This window comes from Cynocephalus volans, chromosome 2 (genome assembly GCF_027409185.1).
Source record: "Cynocephalus volans isolate mCynVol1 chromosome 2, mCynVol1.pri, whole genome shotgun sequence".
Lineage (NCBI taxonomy): Eukaryota > Metazoa > Chordata > Mammalia > Dermoptera > Cynocephalidae > Cynocephalus > Cynocephalus volans.
The window spans coordinates 70703482-70723806 of NC_084461.1; the positions used below are offsets into that span (position 1 = coordinate 70703482).

At 36.2% G+C, this 20325-nt stretch overlaps 1 protein-coding gene across 4 annotated transcripts in view; it reads left to right on the forward strand.

Annotated features, from left to right (window-relative positions):
* Positions 1-4148: 4148 nt before the first annotated feature.
* The window catches only part of VCAN (versican), a 97598-nt gene continuing 81421 nt past the window's right edge, over positions 4149-20325 (forward strand). For all 4 annotated transcript variants that reach the window (XM_063086464.1, XM_063086466.1, XM_063086465.1 and 1 more), the window contains exons 1-4: positions 4149-4218; positions 10370-10744; positions 14289-14463; positions 14549-14676. In XM_063086464.1, the coding sequence (XP_062942534.1) occupies positions 4149-4218; positions 10370-10744; positions 14289-14463; positions 14549-14676 (748 nt within the window). The remainder of the gene's footprint in view (positions 4219-10369; positions 10745-14288; positions 14464-14548; positions 14677-20325) is intronic.

Sequence of the window (20325 nt, forward strand, 5' to 3'; positions counted from 1 at the left end):
TCTGTGTGTCCTTATGTCACCCCCCACTCAGTTGGGTTCTTCCAAGATCACGGGAGCACGCTAAATATTTGTTTGATAGAAACTTGGCTCTCTTTCTGAGGCAGCCATCCCTGTCATGGCCCTTACCCTCTCTGTAGAAATTTCTCATGGATAGGAGTTTTGCTGATCTTGTCTCTTGTTTCCAGGCATTAAACAGTCTCCATCAGCTGTACCTTGATTATTCGATGACTTTCTCCTCTTCTCACTGACTTCACTGATGTAAGCAGGCTAAATATAGGGGCTGGCTCTCATATCTCCCAGGTCTTTCCATGCAGGCAGACGTGTTATCACTAACAGACGGTGCATACGAGACAGACCTGGAAGGGCAGAAGGGTGGAAGTGAGTTTGGAGTGGTGTTAAAAGCAAAGAAAGAGGCTTTAAAACATTTCCCATTTAATGAGACCAAATATGGAAAGCAAATAGTGTACCTTAACAACCAAGGACAAGCCTTAAGAAAGTTAGAGGAGTGAAATAAATGCCCATGGACCCTGAGGAAGAGGCAACAGAAACGTAGTTCTGAGGCAATTGTCATTACTCAAGAGATAAAGGATCAGCCTTTAATTCAAGAGTTGCGAACTCAGGTGCCCACAGGGGCCAGGCACAGAGTGGAAACGGATAAGAGGTTTCTAAGTGGGGACAGCGATGACCTTGAGCACTCTGACCCAAGGGAAGAGAGAGGCTGTTGCTTGATACCGCAGATGATCGGCCAGCTAGAATATGGACCCAGCTCTGCTAGATCTGATTTTTCAGAAGAAGTTAAAAATGTAAGACTTCGTGTGAACACTCTAATTTTTAACTCGAAGTAACTTATTTACCCATATTTACACAACTTATTCAATTGTATTTAAAATATGTCTAGTCTCTTATTTCTGTTTTTAATGCACCAGCTCTCTTCCCTAGCCTAGTCTTAGGGGTAGCCTTAGGACAACTGTTGAGTATACTTGTTATACCGATATAGATGAAGGACCATTTTCCTCCTCCCTCAAAAATAGAAAATGCATTTATAAGGATAAGTGTGCAGGAAGAGTTTTGAGTATGTGTCTTGGGTAGTAAATCAGAATAGGAAGACCCATTTGAAGGTCCAGATCCCCCTTCTTCTCTGGTTCTTTATGATACTTTACAGTCTAGACACTGACAAACATTATATTTTATTTGGTCATGCTAAATATTTAATTGGACTGATTCGAATGTATTTCAAGTGTTAATTAGCCACAGTTGCCCATATTTCACAAGAGATTTTTCACACTTTGCTTTAAGGTGTGTTTCTGAATAGGAAATGGAGGCATTGTTCATGCATTTGGTCTATCAACATTCATCAAGGGTTTACTCTGAACCTGGCACTGTAGAAATATTGTAGGAATTAGTAAGTTGAATAAGATACGAGCTCTGCCTTCCAGAAGCCTACTGTTCTATAGAGGAGATAAAAGATGTTTACAAATAATGATTCAAAGTATGTAGCAATAAGTTATAGAACAACTTATCATAAGCATAAAGTTTTACATTACTAGTAGTGGTAAGCCAGGTTATAATTTTCAAACCCAAGAGCTTCAAATACTTTTCTTTTTACTATTAGTGATATGAAACCAGTATTAGAACATTTGTGCAAAGCCTGAATTAGTAATTTTAATAATAAATATTGAGCAATGAATACACTATGTATCACTGAACTACATTTCAGGTGCATTATTTTATCATTCTTACAATCACTTCAACAATTAAGTACAAATTTTCACTATTAAATAGCTACAGAAAATGAGATTTAGAAACATATGGTAATTTACCCAAGAGCACAGAGTGTACGTAGAGGCTGCAGAACTTGAATTCAGGGCTGTTTGACAGTGGAGCCCACACTTTTAAAATTATGCTTATAAAGATTTCCTGAAAAAAATAAAAATAAAAAAATATAGAACAATTTTTCTTGAAGGACAGCAGGAAATTATTTTTTATAAACACGATTAAAGATTTTTTTATTTGGATTCAATTAATACTGATGTAATGCAGTTTCTTTAATAGCATTTTATGATGCAACCTAAACTTTCATTTTGACTGTGAAATTGATATCTGTATTTTTCCCTGAAATATGGTAATGGCATTGAGATATAGATGTATACTTCCTGCTTGCTATGGTACCTTATGAGAAATCTAGAAATGCGGAAACATGGCATTTTCCCGGTAGTGTTGAACAAAGTCTGCTAGCATATCTTAGTGATTATATGATAAATAACAAACTTAATTGTCAAGATTAATTTAGGATTACCAACTATATGCTTTTTATTACAAATTATCAATTGGCATATAGATGGAAAATGTGAGATATAATGTATTAGGTTAAAAAATGTTATTCTGGAAATATTTAGAACGATAGAATTTTATAATTTTATTTTATAGAGTTTCTAACACTTATTTTAAGATATAAAATAAAGAAATCAAATGCAGAATAATATTAAGGAAAACAGAATAACTGTTATAAATTATGAAAAAGAACTAAAGCAGAAATTGGATTTGTGTACTTAAAGCATTTACTTCTTTTCGGTCTAGGTTTCCAAAATAATACAGAATTTAGTGATTTTCTAAGGAAGGTGTTAGGAAGCTATTCAGGGTTCCAACTCAAATACATATCAGTTAGGATGTCTTCAGTTGTAAGTTACAAAAAGCCCTGTTTTACTGTTATTAAACAATAAAGGAATTTATTATTTTATATAAAAAAGAACTTCAAAGGTATGGCCCATGCTAGGTGTAACACTTGAGGACTTAAGCCCTGTCTTTCCTGATTCTTTCTCAGCTTCATTCCCAGAGGTTGTCTCATACACTCACAGATGCAAGATGGCTACAATAGTTTCAGGAAAAATATCCTATTGTGACAATGTCCAGTGAAGAAAAGTGACCGTCCCTTTTTGTTTTTTCTTCTTAAGATGAATATACCTTTCCCAGGAGCTTCCCATGGGGGCAGAGATTCCCTCACATCTCCTTGGCCAAAATCATATCATTGACTATTCCAAAGCCAATCACTGGCAAAGGGAATGGGACCACTGTAATCGACTTGGGATGTGCAGATCAACCCCACGGGGGTTTGACCAAGGCTCTGTAAAGTACGTGGCTGTGCGAAGGAGGGTGGACACTAGAATGGAGCCAGAGTTTTTAGAGAGGAGAAAAAGGAGCTGGCTACTGGGCAATGGCTATTATGGAATAGTTCTAAATGTAGCTTAGAAAGGCACAACTGTGGAGACCCTATCATCTGCCGTTCTTCTGAGGTTGGTTCTTTGATTTGTAGATGGTCCCCAGCACTGGTACTTATCCTTCTCATCCTTATAACTTCACAGATATTCGAGCTGAAAGGGACCATTCGGAGACCCAGATTGTTAAAAGTCTTCCCCAAAGTAACAATAAGTTAATGGCAAAGCCAGGGCAGGGATTCTTGACTCTCAGTACAGGGTATTTTCTTATTCTTGATACTTTAGAACTGTTGGAACTGCTATAAAACTCATGGCAAGCACTCGTCACTTTTCTCATTAACAGCTCCTTATAATACATTTATTTTGTTTGTTCAGCCAGCTAGAAACTAAATGGAGTCAGTGCTTTCAAAAGCCTGTTGAGGTCCTTATTCAGTGTTTTGATACCAAGTGCACGAACCATCAATGGATTCCTTCTCACCTCGTGTTGATATGAATTTCTTTCTTTCACCATCTCTCTCTATTGCTTCCACGTCTACTCACCATCCATGGAAAGTTTCCTGTTTCTAAATAGGCTTTGTGGTCAGCCCTCCCTCTTTGTGCTAGCTCCTAGCTGCTCGTTGCTTAGGCTGTGGTCTCTATTGTTCTTCCTACAGCCTGCCCACCTGTGGTTGTCACACACATCCACATTGTTACATGTCCCCAAATTGGGTTCTGGAATTATTTTGGTAACTACTGCATTGGGTGAGATTCAAACTAATAATTAAAGTGTTGAGACAACTTCTCCTATTACAAGTTCTCTCCTCTTTTTACAATCCAAGAGGAGCTGCTTCCTTTGCTCTTATTACATACAATTCACAAATAGCATGTGATTTATGGCCTGTCACGAACCTACATGCTTTTGATTTACTTTGTGTTTTCCCTCATTTCTAGGACAAGATGTTAGTAAATATAAAAAGCATCTTATGGATGTGCTCAACCTTAATAGCAACTCATGCACTACATAAAGGTGAGTGTGGTAACAATTTCTTTGATTCTAATTGAAATAAAAATTTAAGTACTGGGGGATGGTCTGGCAATAAGGAATCACTAGAATAAAGGGTTGATTTTTTTATGTATTCAGTGCTGAAAACTTTTTGTTAAAATATTATTAGGCTGAAAATAGTGTTTTTAAATAAATAAATCAAAACAAAATGAAAAGGACCCTAAAGACACAAGCGGGCTTTCAGTAACTTCCCAGATTATTTTCAGACTATGTAAAAAGGCTCATATATGGCATTGGGCATATTTTAGAATTCCAACTTCTTAATCCTACTTCTCAAAGACTTTCCTTTACAAAAAAAGAAAGATTATTAAACATTCAGGAGGCTAGAGTTTGAAGAGTCAAGATAAAGAGAAGGCTGACATCAAGTTTTTGCTCCCATCTCCCTTTTTTTTTTCTTTTTTAAAAAGCAACTAGGTATGCATAGGACTGTTTTTCTTAGCTTTAAATTTTATATCCACTTAATGAGGGTTCTATAATTCCAAGTTCATTATTTAGTAAATTTAAGAAGATACATCAAAGAATTTGAAGAAGGTCACTCTCCTGAGTTTTTCTGGTCTGCTCCTGTCTGGTGTACCTCCCCAGACTCAGCTTCCAGTTCTTCCTGCCACTCCCGTCTGCTTCAGATCTATGGAGTAACTGACCGAATAACTATGCACATGCATGGACTTCCATCTTTCCTGGTTTTCCACGTGAATTCCTTTTGCATGGCACGTCTCTACAGTTCTATTTCAAGTCATTCTTTAAAACTCAGTTTTAAGTATCACCCCCTCTATCATCCATCTGTTCACTTACCATCTATCCATCAGTCATCCTCCCACCCACCCATTCATTTATCCGCCCATTGACAATATTCTTTAAGTGCCTTCTTTGTGCCAGATATTATTCTGGGTGTTCAGGGAGATGCCAAGTGGACGAGTCATATACATTGCCCTAGCTTTCATTAAACTTAATCCTCTAGTTATATAAGACAGGCATTAAACAAGTAAACAAACAATGCAGCTACTTTCAGATAGATGAAAATAAAGCAGAGTGCCATGATAGAGAAAAGTCTGGGTTGGGGGAAGTTGGTAATGTCACTTTGAGAAAGCAACATTTAAACTGAGATGAGAATGGTGAGGAGGAGCCAGCCAGCCAAGACCTCACTCTGAGACAGGAAGAAACATAGCGTGTTTGAGTAACAGAAAGGCCAACCGTAGCTGGAGAGTAGTGGTCAAGTGGAAAGTAGGAGACATGGACAGAGAAATAAGCAGAGACCAGCCCATCTATAATAGCATCTAACATTTGAATAGGACTCCCTTTGTGCCAGGAACTGTTTTAAGTGCTTAACATTAATTATTAACTTATGGACTCATTCACTACCCATGTGTTATATAGAGGAGATTGGGGTACTGAGAGACTAGGAAGCTTGTTCAAAGTCCCACACCCAGTAAGTAGCAGAGCTAGGGGATCAACCAGGCAGCCCTGGGAGTGTGTGCTCTTCACCACTGTGTTACGCTTCTTGTCTATATAGGGCACTGCAGGCTTTAGAAAAGACTAGATCTTATCTCAAGTGCAATAGGAAGCACTGAAGGTTTTACTGCATTTGAACATTTTAAAAATTCCATTTTTGCTGCTCTATGCAGATTTGGTTGTAGGAGAACAAGAGTGGCAGCAGGGAGATTATTTGGAAGGTTATTTGGTAAGCTGTGCATGAAATAGGGTGGCTTGTATCAGGTGGTGGCCATGGAGATGGAGAGAAGTGAATTGGATATGCAGAGATGAGTTCTCAGACCCAACAGTAGGTCTGATGGGGCGTGGTGAGGGCATGAGAGAAATCACCCCTGAGGTGGCTCTCCTCCCCTCCGCACCTCCTCATTCCTTTTTCTAGATACTTTAAAAGTCCTTCCTCCGTGTACCCCTTGTCCCCTGCTCTGTTACAACTATTATTGCACATATCACTCTCTTGTGATAAATCTTTGTTTTTCTTCCCAAGTAGACTGTAAGCTACAAGAGTGCCTGTCTTTCCTCTTCTAGCAGAGTGCCTGACACCCTGCCAGCACTTAATTATGGTATGTGTTGAATGAATAAGTGAGTGAATAAATAGATGAAGGAATAAATGCCACAAAGATCGACTCTAATGGCTATCAGAGTGTGGGCTTCACCAATCAGGTAGAAGCCCCAAAGCTGTCTCCCTCAATGTTTTTGAAGTAGAAGTAAAGGTCACAGAGAGGAAAGAACAACAGCATCTAGTGAAGAGGGAGGGTGCAGAAAGCAGTAGGGAAAAGGGAGTTTGTCTGGGTGGGATATAGGGGTAGGGGAATTACAGAGAGGTAGCAGGCAACCATCCCTCCACTCAAGTTTAAGCTTCCCAATGAAAAGGAAAAAGGAACTCACACAGTGAAAAACAAAACAAAACAAGATATGGTGTAGCTCCTTTATAATATTTTTAAAAATGGTAATAATAGCCAATGATATTGAGTAATTTCTACATATCAGGCCCTGTTCTTTGTAAATCCATGACCATTGAGATATCATTAATCTGGAGTTAATTTCAAGAGAATTGTATTCTTTCATATGGGAGGCAAAAGTTGAAAACATAGGATTCACATAAAACACATTTGCCAGGTCCATAGTGGGGAACACAGCAGTAACTTGTTGAGTCAGCACAAGTACTTTCACCTTGAGATTTTCTCTGTTTACTCCCAGGCACTCAAGAGGTCAATGTCTAATATTAATAAACACCTCGTCTACTGTTACTGGCTTTATTTTAAAACACGAAGATCTGTTTGCTTTAACAATATCCATTATATTGGGTTATAAACTATTCTAATCATTCATTATCTGGCATGACTTAATTATATTGATGTTCCTCTAATAGTAAGAAATGAAATCATGCATAGTCATAAATAAATGAATGAACTATATAGTGATTTTTATCACGTGAGGGAGTGATAAGTTTACATAGTCTCTATCTGACATTTATTTGGCCAAGATCTGTGTGTGTGTGTGTGTGTGTGTGTGTGTGTGTGTGTGTGTGTGTGTGTGTGTGTGTGTGTGTGTGTTTGGTCAAATTGTGCAGATAGAATTTATATCATCCTTGCTCTTCAGAATCTACCTACAGAGAATGAGGAGTAATTGATCATTCATTATTTAAAGCTTTCTCCTTTGTCCTACGTGTGTAGAAAACAAACCATCTGGCAGGGACAGCAAACTTTTTGTTAAGATTCATTTTTATTATTTTCATTGTCAGAGTTTCAGACAAGTTACTGCAGGTAGCAGATTTTTTTTAAACATGTATAATCTATAAACATTGTACTCTGAACTACTAAATTTCTTTCTTAAAATATTTAGATTTAGTGAAATTAGTTCTTGTGACTCAGTGCATTAAGACCCAAGATTTAATATACAAAAGAGGTGACCACACAGCTTTTTGTTAATACAGTTGTTAAGTTTGGATTCTACATAAATTCATATTTACATCCAACCGAAGCTTTCAATTTTTTTTATACCTTCAAATATCCAGAAAAATAAATAGCCTTTGAGAAATTGCCTTCTGACATCATTTTTTTCCAACGTATCTTTTCATTATGGTACAGTTATTTAGCAATGCTCTAAGTTTCAGAAACCTCTATTGGATAAACTAGGCTGAATCTTATGTCAGCCTCTACACACCTAAATTGTGAAAAGAACTATAATTTAGTAATAAATATTAATGAATTCAAAGTCATTTATCTTAAACTAATTTCAAAGGAGATGATAAAAATCTCATAATTTATAACCATAATTGAAGCTAATGGTAAAACTGTATTTTTGTTTTTGTGTTTGTTTTTGTTTTTTATTAAAAGAGCAATATCTTATTTGTGGTCAAGTTAATTATCTAAATAATTCTTCAGAAAGGAAGATTTCCAATCTCATTTTCCTTCCTGAAGAATTATTTAGATAATTAACTAAAAAATTGAGATTTTTTTTTTTTTTTTTTTTTTTTTTTTGGTGACCGGTAAGGGGATCGCAACCCTTGGCTTGGTGTCATCCGCTCCGCGCTCAGCCAGTGAGCGCACCGGACATCCCTATATAGGATCTGAACTGGCGGAGGGAGCACCACTGCGCTCCCAGTGCCGCACTCTCTCGAGTGAGCCACGGGGTGGGCACAAAATTCTCACCCTTCCTCTTCTCAGAACCCCTTTTTTTGGCAAAAAAAAAAAAAAATCAAGATAGCTTCACGTTGTTATTATCTCCCTAATTGAGTCCACATTGAAGAAATATGAAACAGGTAGGGATTACTTTCAGGGAGTCCCCTGTGGACTTTATAGATTTATTTAAAAGATTATAAAATTACTAAAAGGTTTTGATTCAGAGAGTAATTAAAGAATTATAAAATAGCATGGGTATAGACTCTGAAAGGGAACTAAAACGAAGACTTCTTGTGTAACTTAATTTAGGGACAGAGGAAGAACCCAATAAACACCAAAGCTAAACAATTTCTTGATTAGGTGTCAGGAGACATGCATTCTGGCTCGGGACTGTCACCAGCAGCTGGGGGCTTGTCAGTCCCTCCCAGTGGAGCATCCTTAGTAAGGAATTGGACCAGTTTCACTCTAGGGGTGTATATTAAGTAAGGGAGTCTATTTTGTAAGCCAAGGAGGCCATTAAAAATGGAATTATTCCCTTGCTATTATATTCCAAAATGCTGATAATCTTAGTAGCATTTTAAGGATTAATTTAGTGCAGCTAATAGCACACACCATTTTATTTTTATTTAACCTTGTTAAGTGCCTTAAATCTGTTTTGAACAAGCTACGTAGAGATTAATAAAATGATAAACAAATGCATGATAACAATGACCATTGTAAGTTTGGTATAGATTAGTGATTTCTATCATAAATACACTAAATACAATACTGTATTAATTATTTTAGATTTATTTGCACTATATGAAAGATTTTCAAGTCCAGTCTTTTTTAAGTTAAATTTCAATCTTTAGCAATAGAATTTTTTTTTTTTCTTAAAGGGTGTAAGATTTCCATAATATCTTCCTACAGTTTCCAGAATGACTTATCACCAACTTTATCCACAGGGTTACATTGACAGCTATATCATTTCTAATGCATGTCATATTGAGATGTGTGTTACCAATACTTTTGATCACCAACACAATAAGTGTTAGATACATATCATTTTGTTAATTAACAATTATTATTTCACTTCACCTAGAGGCTACTATTAACTTGATCATATTTTCATGACGTGGGCATTGGTTGTATGTTAATGACGATTTCTATTTTTACCAACACATATCTAGCCTAATGAATAGAGTCTGGAAGGTGGGAGGAGGGTAAGGGAGAGGAGGGTGGATTCCTATAGGAGTGAAAGAACATTTCCTTTTGCATGTAATGGTGTCAAGTTGTAGTCAATGTATTCTTTATCATTAAAGGTCTGAGAACTTAAAGAAAGACATTATGCAGATAAGTATTTTAGGAGGTTTAGGTGAACAGAAGTCAACTTTCCCCCTGGGGTGTAATTGAGAGGTAATGTTTCACTGCAAAGTGATTGCAGCTGGATTTGTCATTATGATGAAAGCCTTTGGTTCAAACGTGAGACCAAAGAGGGTCCTTCAAATGTTAGACTTCCCCTTGCTCCAGTCCACTGAAGTACTTTTTAAAAATTCTCACTTCTTCTTTGAATTTTATTTTCATTTCCTCTATGGTAATGTGGCAGTTATCTTAGCAAATGTTTTTTATCTTCTGACCTGTAGACATTATTTTCACCTTTCAACTGCTCTTCCTAACATCGCTCCAGTCTTTTAAACCTGCACTGCTGGTTCTAGTCTGTCTTCCTTTTACTCTTGATTGCTTCTCGTCTTATACTTGCCTTATTTTATCACTCATTTTGTTCATGTTAAACACGAAGTTGGAAATACTTTGAAATGAACCCCATATTTCAGTATGTAAAAGTGAGTATTATTAATCCCTGTCTTAATTATAAAACATTATCGAAATCATACACTATTCTCTTTATAGAAAACACACACTGAAGATGTAACAAAACCATTGTAAGAGTTTCTAATCCATACACATATTTAATGGACTCAGTTTAGGTTTCTTAGGACTTTTAATCTGGTATTTTCTCTCTCCTCTAGTCAAAGTGGATAAAAACCCACCTGTTAAGGGCTCCCTCTCTGGAAAAGTCAGCCTACCTTGTCATTTTTCAACCATGCCTACCTTACCACCCAGTTACAACACCAGTGAATTTCTCCGAATCAAATGGTCCAAGATCGAAGAGGACAAAAGTGGAAAAGATTTAAAAGAGACTACTGTTCTCGTGGCCCAAAATGGGAATATCAAGATTGGTCAGGATTACAAAGGGAGAGTGGCAGTGCCCACGCATCCCGAGGACGTGGGCGACGCCTCCCTCACCATGGTCAAACTGCGTGCCAGCGACGCGGGCCTCTACCGCTGTGATGTCATGTATGGGATTGAAGACACACAAGACACAGTGTCGCTGGCTGTGGAAGGTAAGGCTTGCAGAGTTTGTGAAAAGGTAGTATGACAGGACACCTGGTTAAGACATGTTGTGAAACAGTACTGAAAAGTAATTGTTGTTCAGGATTTGGACACGTGGAACAAAACATCTATCAAACCAATAGTCCTTGCCTTTCACCATAAATGAACTGTTATTGTTCGGAGGTCAAGGCAGGCGACGTTTTGCACAGTAACTTCATTGCTTTTATGTGGTAAAGTACAAGAGTACTTCAAAAAGTTCATGGAAAGATGGAATTAAAAGGAAATATGAATCTTTTAATGAACTTTTTGAAAACCCGTTTGTATAGTATACTGGAAATAGCCAGTACCTCAAGACATGGTACATAGTTCAATACTCATAACTTCAGGGTTAAGACCTATCAGTAATTATTTTTCAAGACCATAAAAGCTGTTTTACATTTTGTTTTATTTTTCACATATGTGCAAATGCACATATTCAAATATATATGGTCATGCACCACATAACGACATTTTGGCCAAGGATAGACCACATATATGACAGTGGTCCCATAAGATTATAATGAAGCTGAAAAACTCCTACTGCCTAGTGAAGTCATAGCCATTGTGTTACCACTGCCTACAGTAACATGCTGTACAGATTTGTAGCTAGGAGTCATAGGCTGTACCATATAGCCTGGGTATATAGTAGGCCATACTATCTAGGTTTGTGTAAGTACACTACAATGTTTGCACAATGACAGAAATTGCCTAAGGACACATTTCTCAGATATATCCCTGTCATTAAGCAATGCATGACTGTATACACAAACATACATATATAAACACATATACACATATACATACATACACACTAAAAGCCTTTCCCCCCTTTTTTCTCACTCTCTTACTGTGATTATTAAAATCTTTTTTAAGAAATATAAATTCTATCTTATATTGAAGAAATAAGGTACTTAATAAGTACCATAGTACCTACCACCGTTTCTTAAAAAGGCCAAGACTCAATAAATATTTGAATTGAATCAAAACAAGAACTTAGTGAATTTTTTTAAGGTTAGTATACTAGTAGTTATCCATTAAGTCTTACAATGAGACATTTTAGTTTTCCCCTCTTTTCAGTGATGGTTTATATGTCATTTGAATTTAAGTTAGGAGACAAAGCAAAGAAAAATTGCTTTAATTGGGTACACACATAATGGCATAGCTCTTTGGAAGCATAATATTTTGGCAAGTTATTAAGCAAAATTCTAATACCCAGACATGATGGAACAGAATTTCTTCTACCTTCTATTTCCCTATAAAATATTTACCTTTCAGAAATATATACAAAGGGTTTTATTTAAACTCTTTCTTGTGTAGCCAAAAGGAAATACTTTGAATTTCAGATGCAACAATCTAACTTTCTGAATATCCTTTTACCTTTGAATTCTATTGCTCCCTTCTATAAATCTATTTTTATGTTTTCCAGGCATTCACTAAATGTCCTGGACTTTTCTAACCTTTTTATCATTTATTTTAGTTAGGCCCAGATTGTACTACTTCTGATTTCTTGCTTTCTTTTGTAAATGTATATTACTTTTTTAAATCCCCAAAGGAGTTTAACAACTTCTTACAATTTTTCTTCATTAAAGAATTAGCAATGGATTTGCCCCTTGCCCTCATGAAACAATGAAAATCCTCCGCTTAATCTCCTTAGCCCCATGGGGTCTTCAAATTATTCCAACAATTGGAGATACTTATACAGGGTGAAGTTCTCTATCCTGGTCAAGGAAGCCCCTTTGTGCCCCCTTACTGCCAATCTTCAGTGAACGTGGAAGATTTTTAATTACCAAGAAGACTATTTGAAGCTTTGATCAACCTAAAACTAATTTAAAATCATTCAAATTCTTTCTTAAGCCTTAGAGATCATTTTAAGCTATCTCTCATACTTACCAGATAGCACCATATATACTTTCTGGCAATTTTAGAGGTTCTATAAAGGAAGAGATTTTCTGAAGGGCATGTGATGATTTTTTTTTTTTTTTGGCAAGGACTTCTATTTGAATCATGAAAGATCAGAAGTGAGAAAACGAACTTTAGTTGTCAGTACATCTGCTTAGTGCCTGTGTAGGTTTTGTGTTAACACTGACCAGAGGTGCTTATCTGTGAGATGGCTAGTCTGTTCCCCTGTAAGTACTTCACTGGCACACACCTGTCTTGGAAGAGAGATAACCTAAGGATGGACAGAAGGGAGAAAGTCTTATAACTAGAAGTCAGGTTGTGGAAGATAGACTGTTGTCAACCCCAAGAAATTACTAGGAATAAGAGGTGAGTGGCATATGTCTTGGAAACCATAATTCATTCCAAATAACAACAATGAACGTGGTCTTAAATGGTACGACTCTTAATAAACTGTCATTCATAAGACCCAGCTGCCCCAGTTTTTATTTTCCAGTGAATTCCCTGGCACATTACTTTGTCTTGCTTTGAAGTCTTGTAGAAATGAGTCATCATATTTACTTCAGTTAAAAATGGACATGCTCTTGTTGAAATGGGAAGGGAGGACCCAAAGCTCCTCCCCCTCATCGCTCTTTTCTCACTCCTTTAATAATTCCTTGAGCATGATGCACAGTTCAAAACCACTAGTTTAGGCAACCTTTTAAATACAACAAAGTGGAATTTGAGGCAAGTACCAGAATAACTTGCTTCTATTCGGTGGAGTCTGGCAAGCTTTATTTCAGGCCTTCTTTGGGATAAAAACTGTACATTTTATCTGTCATAGCAGAGACCTTAAGTTATGCTAGTCAGGCAGTGAATGGATAAACATTTGGTTAGTACATAGTAGGCTACCTAACATTTCAACATGCTTTATATAATTTGACCATAAGACTAATCAAATATCATAAGTGATATTAGTTCCACTTCATGGGGAAGGAAATTAAGGCTCAGAGAGCTTGCCTTGTATATGAGTAAGAAGCAGATTAGGAATTAGAACAAGCCTTCTCTCTATACATAGTCCAGTGTCTTTTACACCCTAGTATATTCTCTCTGAATGTAAGTATCTCAATGTTTGGTTTGGAGGAAGTGGTGTTAGTGAACATTTTCACAGGATGGGTGAATGTTTCGTGTGCTTCTATTGGATTGGCCCTCGGTAAAATCATGAAGTAGGAAAAGTTGAACTTGTGGCCCCCTTAACTGTTTTTGTCTTCTGCAGAACCTACCCTTTAGGTGCCCAGTGTTCCTATGATAACCTGAATACTACCTGTAATTAGGACACCTATCCGCCACTTGAGATTTAGTGGACTTAAATCTCTTTCTTGGATTGTTTACATATTAATAGAAAATTCCTGGCTAGGAAACTTTGTAATGGAGCAGAATGAGACACCTGGATGAATGACATTTTTGGAGCTCTTCAAACTGCCATGACTTTGCATAATGCTACATAAAGTGAAAATAAAGAATTATCATAATGTTATTACTATGCTCCCAATTAATTTGATACATTGCTCCAATGAGAATCTTGCATAATATGATGGGAGATTTGAACATGCCTGTAATTGTTTGCTGTTGTCTTTGTAGGGGTTGTGTTTCACTATAGGGCTGCAACCAGCAGGTACACTCTGAATTTTGAGAATGCTCAGAAGGCTTGTGTGGATGTTGGGGCGGTCATAGCAACCCCAGAGCAGCTCTTTGCCGCCTATGAAGATGGATTTGAGCAGTGTGATGCAGGCTGGCTGTCTGATCAGACTGTTAGGTGAGAGGGCTGGGGCCATAGGCTTTAATTCATTAACGTGGAAGTGAGAAGAAAATGCCATTTACTAGCTTTTTTGTTTCCCCAGATATCCTATTCGGGCTCCCCGAGAAGGTTGTTATGGAGATATGAATGGGAAGGAAGGAGTCAGGACCTACGGATTTCGTGCTCCTCAGGAAACTTACGATGTGTATTGTTACGTGGATCATCTGGATGGTAAGACATTTAAGTTTCTATAGCTTCATTTGAGCTACGAAAATTGAGGAAAGACCAGGAGCACATTGGAATAGAGCACGTCTTCATGCCTGTTTGGATTCCAAACAGCAGCATTTTGTTTAAATGACTGTATGATTTTGTGGGAAAATAAGCTTAAATTAAAGTGGAAAGGGAAGGAGGAGTGTGTAAATGGTTATGCAGGTTAGAAAATGTCTTTGGTTAATGGCAGGTTTTCTTAAAATCATGCTGCTCTTGGACCGTTTCCAATACACTTTTAGAGCATTAAGAATAGAAAGCTGTAAGGGTGGTACCTATTCTAGCGAGAACTTCAGGTAAAAATCCTGTGATGACAAACCACTGTGAATCCGAGTACTGATAAACACCCCGGAGCTCAACTAAATAACTTTGTAAACCAGACCAGGAAGGATTTTAAAGTTTTTCTTCCTGTTTACTTTGTTACACTAATATTCAGAGCAATCACCCCTTTATTCAACCAATCGACCTAGTAAACGCATTAAACCAATCAACACATTAAAAACACCTACTGCATAAGTCTTCTGCTAGTTGGTAGGTGTATGCACCCAGTTAAGATATAGCTCTTGCATTAAAGATGCTTATAGTCTAATTGAGTATGGTACTGTCATTTCTCACCTGGGTTAGAGATTCTTAAAGACAAGTTTGAGTTCCATAGTGCCAATGTTATCTAAAGGGCATAATGCAGTTTTATTAGAAAGACACATAGAATAGAAGTTTCTATGACTTCTGAAATGGATTTTCATTGGCATTAGCCGTATCTTAGAAGCCCAGATGTATAAATAGTAGTATTAAATTGAATTATACTTTTAATTTTGGCCGAGTACACATAAAAAGAATGACCTCAATTTTCTTATGTGTAAAATGAAGAGGTTGGACTAGAAAATATTTTTTTAGAATTTAAAATACATATTTCAATGAATTTAATTTTATATATTAAATGGATACAAAATACGTTTTTGCTCTTCCTAAATGTGTTATAAATGATCATCATGATTTAGTTGGTATAGTCAACTAGTACTTCCTTTGTTTGGGATCTATATGTTTTGTGACCTCTTTTCCCACTAGGTAACACATTAAAAACAAGTATCAAAATAAGTCAGACATGGAACTAGACCTTTAAATAGCTGTATTACAGAGTGTAAATCAACAATTCAAAAAATAACTAGGCACATTCAATCACATTGTTCTTATTAAAAGAACTAGATAATTTCTATGCTCCTTTCCAGCATTAAAATTCTGGGATTCTATGATTCTATAAATTGAATAAATAACCTCAGTGCCTGAAAGGTAGAATATAAACAGCTTATATTTTCCTAGTGCCTTCACTAAATTTTAATAGAAAGATCTGCTTTCAAGAAAGGTGTTTACGTATGGTTCTCTAGCATCTTAGCATTCTTACCAAAACTTCACATGCTAACAACTTCCATTTTTGTATAGATGAAAAGAGAAAACATATATAACATACATGGTTGATACATATGTAAACCTAGAGTTTTTCTCTTCCCTTTATTTTAATTGATTTTTAAAAATAAAATAGGAGATGGTTGGCAGGAGAATCTGGTTCTAGGAAATAAATTTGGCTATTGTTATTTCAGTAAGGTAGAAATTTATATCAGTATTTTAATTTAGAAATATCTACGAGTGATAGTTATAAAATATCTGGAACTGAACCAGAGGTAGTTTTTGAAAAAGTATATGTAAGAGTTAATTGACCTAAAAGATCTTCACCAAACACTATTGAAATGGTGGGGCTTTAGGTACAAATCCATGGCCTGATCTAAATATGATCAAGCATCCCAAGCCAGACTCCTTTATGGAAAGGCAGGCTTATGTACTCATGAGATCACCAGCAGGAGAGGCTGCTAGAATCCTACTCTCTAAGGCTAATAGTCACCCCAACTTCAAAAGAATTCTTTCAAGCACAAAAGAGCCTTCTGTAGAAGTCTCAGAAATTCCAGGCCCTCTGCAAGTACTATCTGAAGTAATTTTAACAGGTCTTGTTGGTAGAAGTCCTGCCAGGGATCTCCTATCCACACAGCACCCACTGAGAGCAGGATCCCCTATATTCCGCTTTAGGCTCTGTCAGAAGAGTAGATCTGAGAATGTGTGCATAGACCACAATGAAGAAGGTTTTACTAGTCTTATAGAAATTCTTTCCACCTCCATAAGCATAGTCACTTCTAAGGCAAATCATATGCAAAAAATCAGATTTTGGCCCTATGCAACCCAACTGTATTTTATGAAGTTATTTTGGATAAATTTTGCACATATTTGATGGCTGAAAACTGGTAATACGGAATATAACATAACCTTAGTTAGGGAATTTGTACCAAATCAACAGAATTTGAATCTTTTGGTTTTAGTATGCAAAAGTTGAAAAAGAAAGGTAAAATAATCTGTTCAAATACTAATTGAAGAACTGGCTGAAGTTCTGAAATTCGTGTCAGGAAAGTAACAAGGCTTTTATTTGTTTCATAGAAGAAACTTGACAATTCTGGAGGATAGTCAGCATGTTTTTGGTGACATTGTTGTGGAAAGTTTTCCTCCTTGTTTCATGGCCCTTGGAATAATTAGCAAATCTTTGGACACTGCTCTTTTCTCTCTTAACTTGAAATTGTACTGGGATGGGGGAAAAAAGAGAACTTTTATGGCTGATGATATATGAGGAAGATCACAAGATCATTCTTGTAAGGTTTCTCTTATTCTTTTACTGAAGTATATGTCTTCCCTTTGAAGTAAAGATCATTGGCCAAATGTGAGTAGATAAAAAACTCTCACAGAAAATTTACTACATAAAATTACATCTGGTATTTCAATTGCTACATTGATAAAAGATCATTTAAAGGTGAGCCAAAATTCCTCATAAGAGATATTGCTATATTGATGGGCCTAATAATTCCCACCCATATTTTATTGTACTTTGGGGAGTCAAGTGTGTATGTATGAGTCATGGTAGGGGCAGTAAAAGTTAGAGAGATCGATTTACTCAGAATGCGTGTGATGGAACGTATACACAGGAGTTATGAGCCAAGGTGCAATTACTTTAGTTCAAAAGCCATATTATTCCAGATGGTCTAATGAAAAAGTCAATTAAGTAGAAAATGAAACCTTGTTCAAAAAGGCAATTATTTTTTGGTTTTAACATAGTTATTTATTGTGAAAGATATTTAGTTGACAAGATGTCGACCTTCTGTTTTTTTCTTCTTTCTGGTTTTATAATGTCATATTTATCCTGACATATGTGTTTCTCTATAAAATTCAAATAATTACATTCATTTAAATCCAGCCAATTTGGGGGTAAAAACTAATCTGGTTCTTTTTCTTTGGTGGTGATTATAACCCACAGTTATGCATGTGAATATAATATGCAATTCTATTTTTAAAAACCATCTAGTAAGTACAAAAGTAACTTCATTAGTTATACACTAGTTTATTAGAAAGCATTTCAATACTAGCTTATGTTCTTAGGAATGGTCTAGAAGTAATGATGACTTTTTAAACATGATTCAGTAACAGAACACTGTTATTAAGAAATTAATAGAATTAGGATTCTAAAAAAGGGATCTAGAAAATAAGATTCATAAAATAATCCTTATTAAGAAGTTTAATCTGTGTTTCCTGGTAAGGTAGACTTGGAAAACATTGAGAGGGCTTTAGAGTAGAGTTGAGATGATTAAATTGCTCAGAAAATTAGGTAAAGAATTGGGATTATTTAGGAATGGTAAAGACAATGCTGAGAGAGGACTCTTGGGAGGCAGTTAAATTCTTCATCGTTAAGAATAGGAAGGGCCTCGGTTGAGTCCCAGCTTTGTCATTTATTAGTTGTGAGATCCTGGGCAAGGCTTTACGTTTCTAGGCTCCAGTTTTTTCTTCTGTGAAATGGGAGTGATATAAATATTTTCTTTTTAGTCATGGTATGAAGACTGAGTGAGATAATGGGTAAAGCTTTTATCATGGTATGTGGCACAAAGTAAGTGCTCAATAAATAACAGCTGTTATTATAGTTATGGATATAGGAGAGGTTCTTTATTTCCACTGAATTCATAAGAAGAGGAAAGGAGTTAAGATTACATCTCTGTGAATTAGGTTCAATATAATGAAAACTTTCTGAATATGAATATTGTTAAATGTGGAAAGAATCCTGACAGGCTGTAAAATTTCTTCTCCAGAGGTTTTTGAAAAATAGAATTGATCTGAAATGCAATGAGTGCAATGCTCTATCGAAGTCTGTTTGAATCACAGCATTTTGAAGGTTATAGAGAGTAATCTGAAATGGGCCACTTTATGAAGAAGGGTCATTTTGAACATGATAAATGACTAAATGCTTGAACATTATCGAATAATTAAAAATAACACTGTGGCAAAATAAGAATTCCTATTTCACTCCCTCTAAATTGTCTGAAATAAGTTTATGCTTTGATGAGGACATTATCTTCCAGAATTACAGTGTTCAGAATAATCTGGTGTCTGTATCCCTACAGAAGATCATGAACACACAAATGTGCCCAGTTTCCACTGGAGGATTAAATACTTCTGAAAGTGCTTTGTGATTTAATGTATTTCTATGCCAAAAACTGGCAGTTTTTTAAGAAGTATGTGGGTCCAGTTATATCCAAAGCAAAAAATAATTCTTAAATAATATAGATAAGAGTTTGTTGGAAGGAATGGAGTATAATATAAGTATTTCAGCCAAAAAACTCCACAAGCTTTCAAGGAATCTTCAATTCCTTTTTAGTGAAATTAATAGATTGACTATTTTATTATTATTTTTTATGGTAGTAGGTACCTGTAAGAAAATAGTTTCATTTTTACAGGCATTTGACTCTCCCAACAGATAAATCAGAGGGTGACAGATGATGTCATGGTTGGCCCACTTAGTTCCCTTGCAAATAAGTCAATACTTCCTGTCTTGTCCCAGACCTGAAAAATGATTGGTACAGAAGCTCCTTGCACCTCTGACATGGGCACCCTTAGGGACCTACCTCCTATCCTCCTATAGCTTGTATTTTGTATGTAGCCCTGCCCTTTGGGTTTTACCTTACCTGGATTAACTACTACCCTACTATTCTAATTTGTCTGCTTTTACATCAGCTTCCCAGCACTTTGACAGACCTGTGCTGTGGACTTTCTCTTTCATTTCATTTTTCCTAGGTCCTAGCTGATCTCTCTCACCCGTACCGTCTCTGAACCTTGAATATATGACTATAATCACTCTCCTACAAATATTTGCTTACACTTTACTCTCTTCTAGTTAACTATGGGTCCTTGTATCCCCAATATGTCCTTGGCACATAGTGGGTGCTCCATTGGTGGAGCTGAATAAATGAATGAACTAATGAGTTAACATTCAAAATATAAGTGCCTGCCCTACTCACTTTGCTTTATTTACACCGGCTTCTTGGATGGCTTCATGCTTCTCCAGGCTTTATTGGTGTTCAACTTGCTTCATAATTTTTCATAGCTTCAATTTCCTTATTAATTTGTTTAATTTCATTTTTGTTCTTTTGTATGTAAATTGTAAGCCAAGTATTCTGAGGCACAAAAGAACACCAAAAGAACAAAGAAATAAATTTCTAGTTTTGCACGTCTGGCTCCAAACTCTCTTCCGAATTC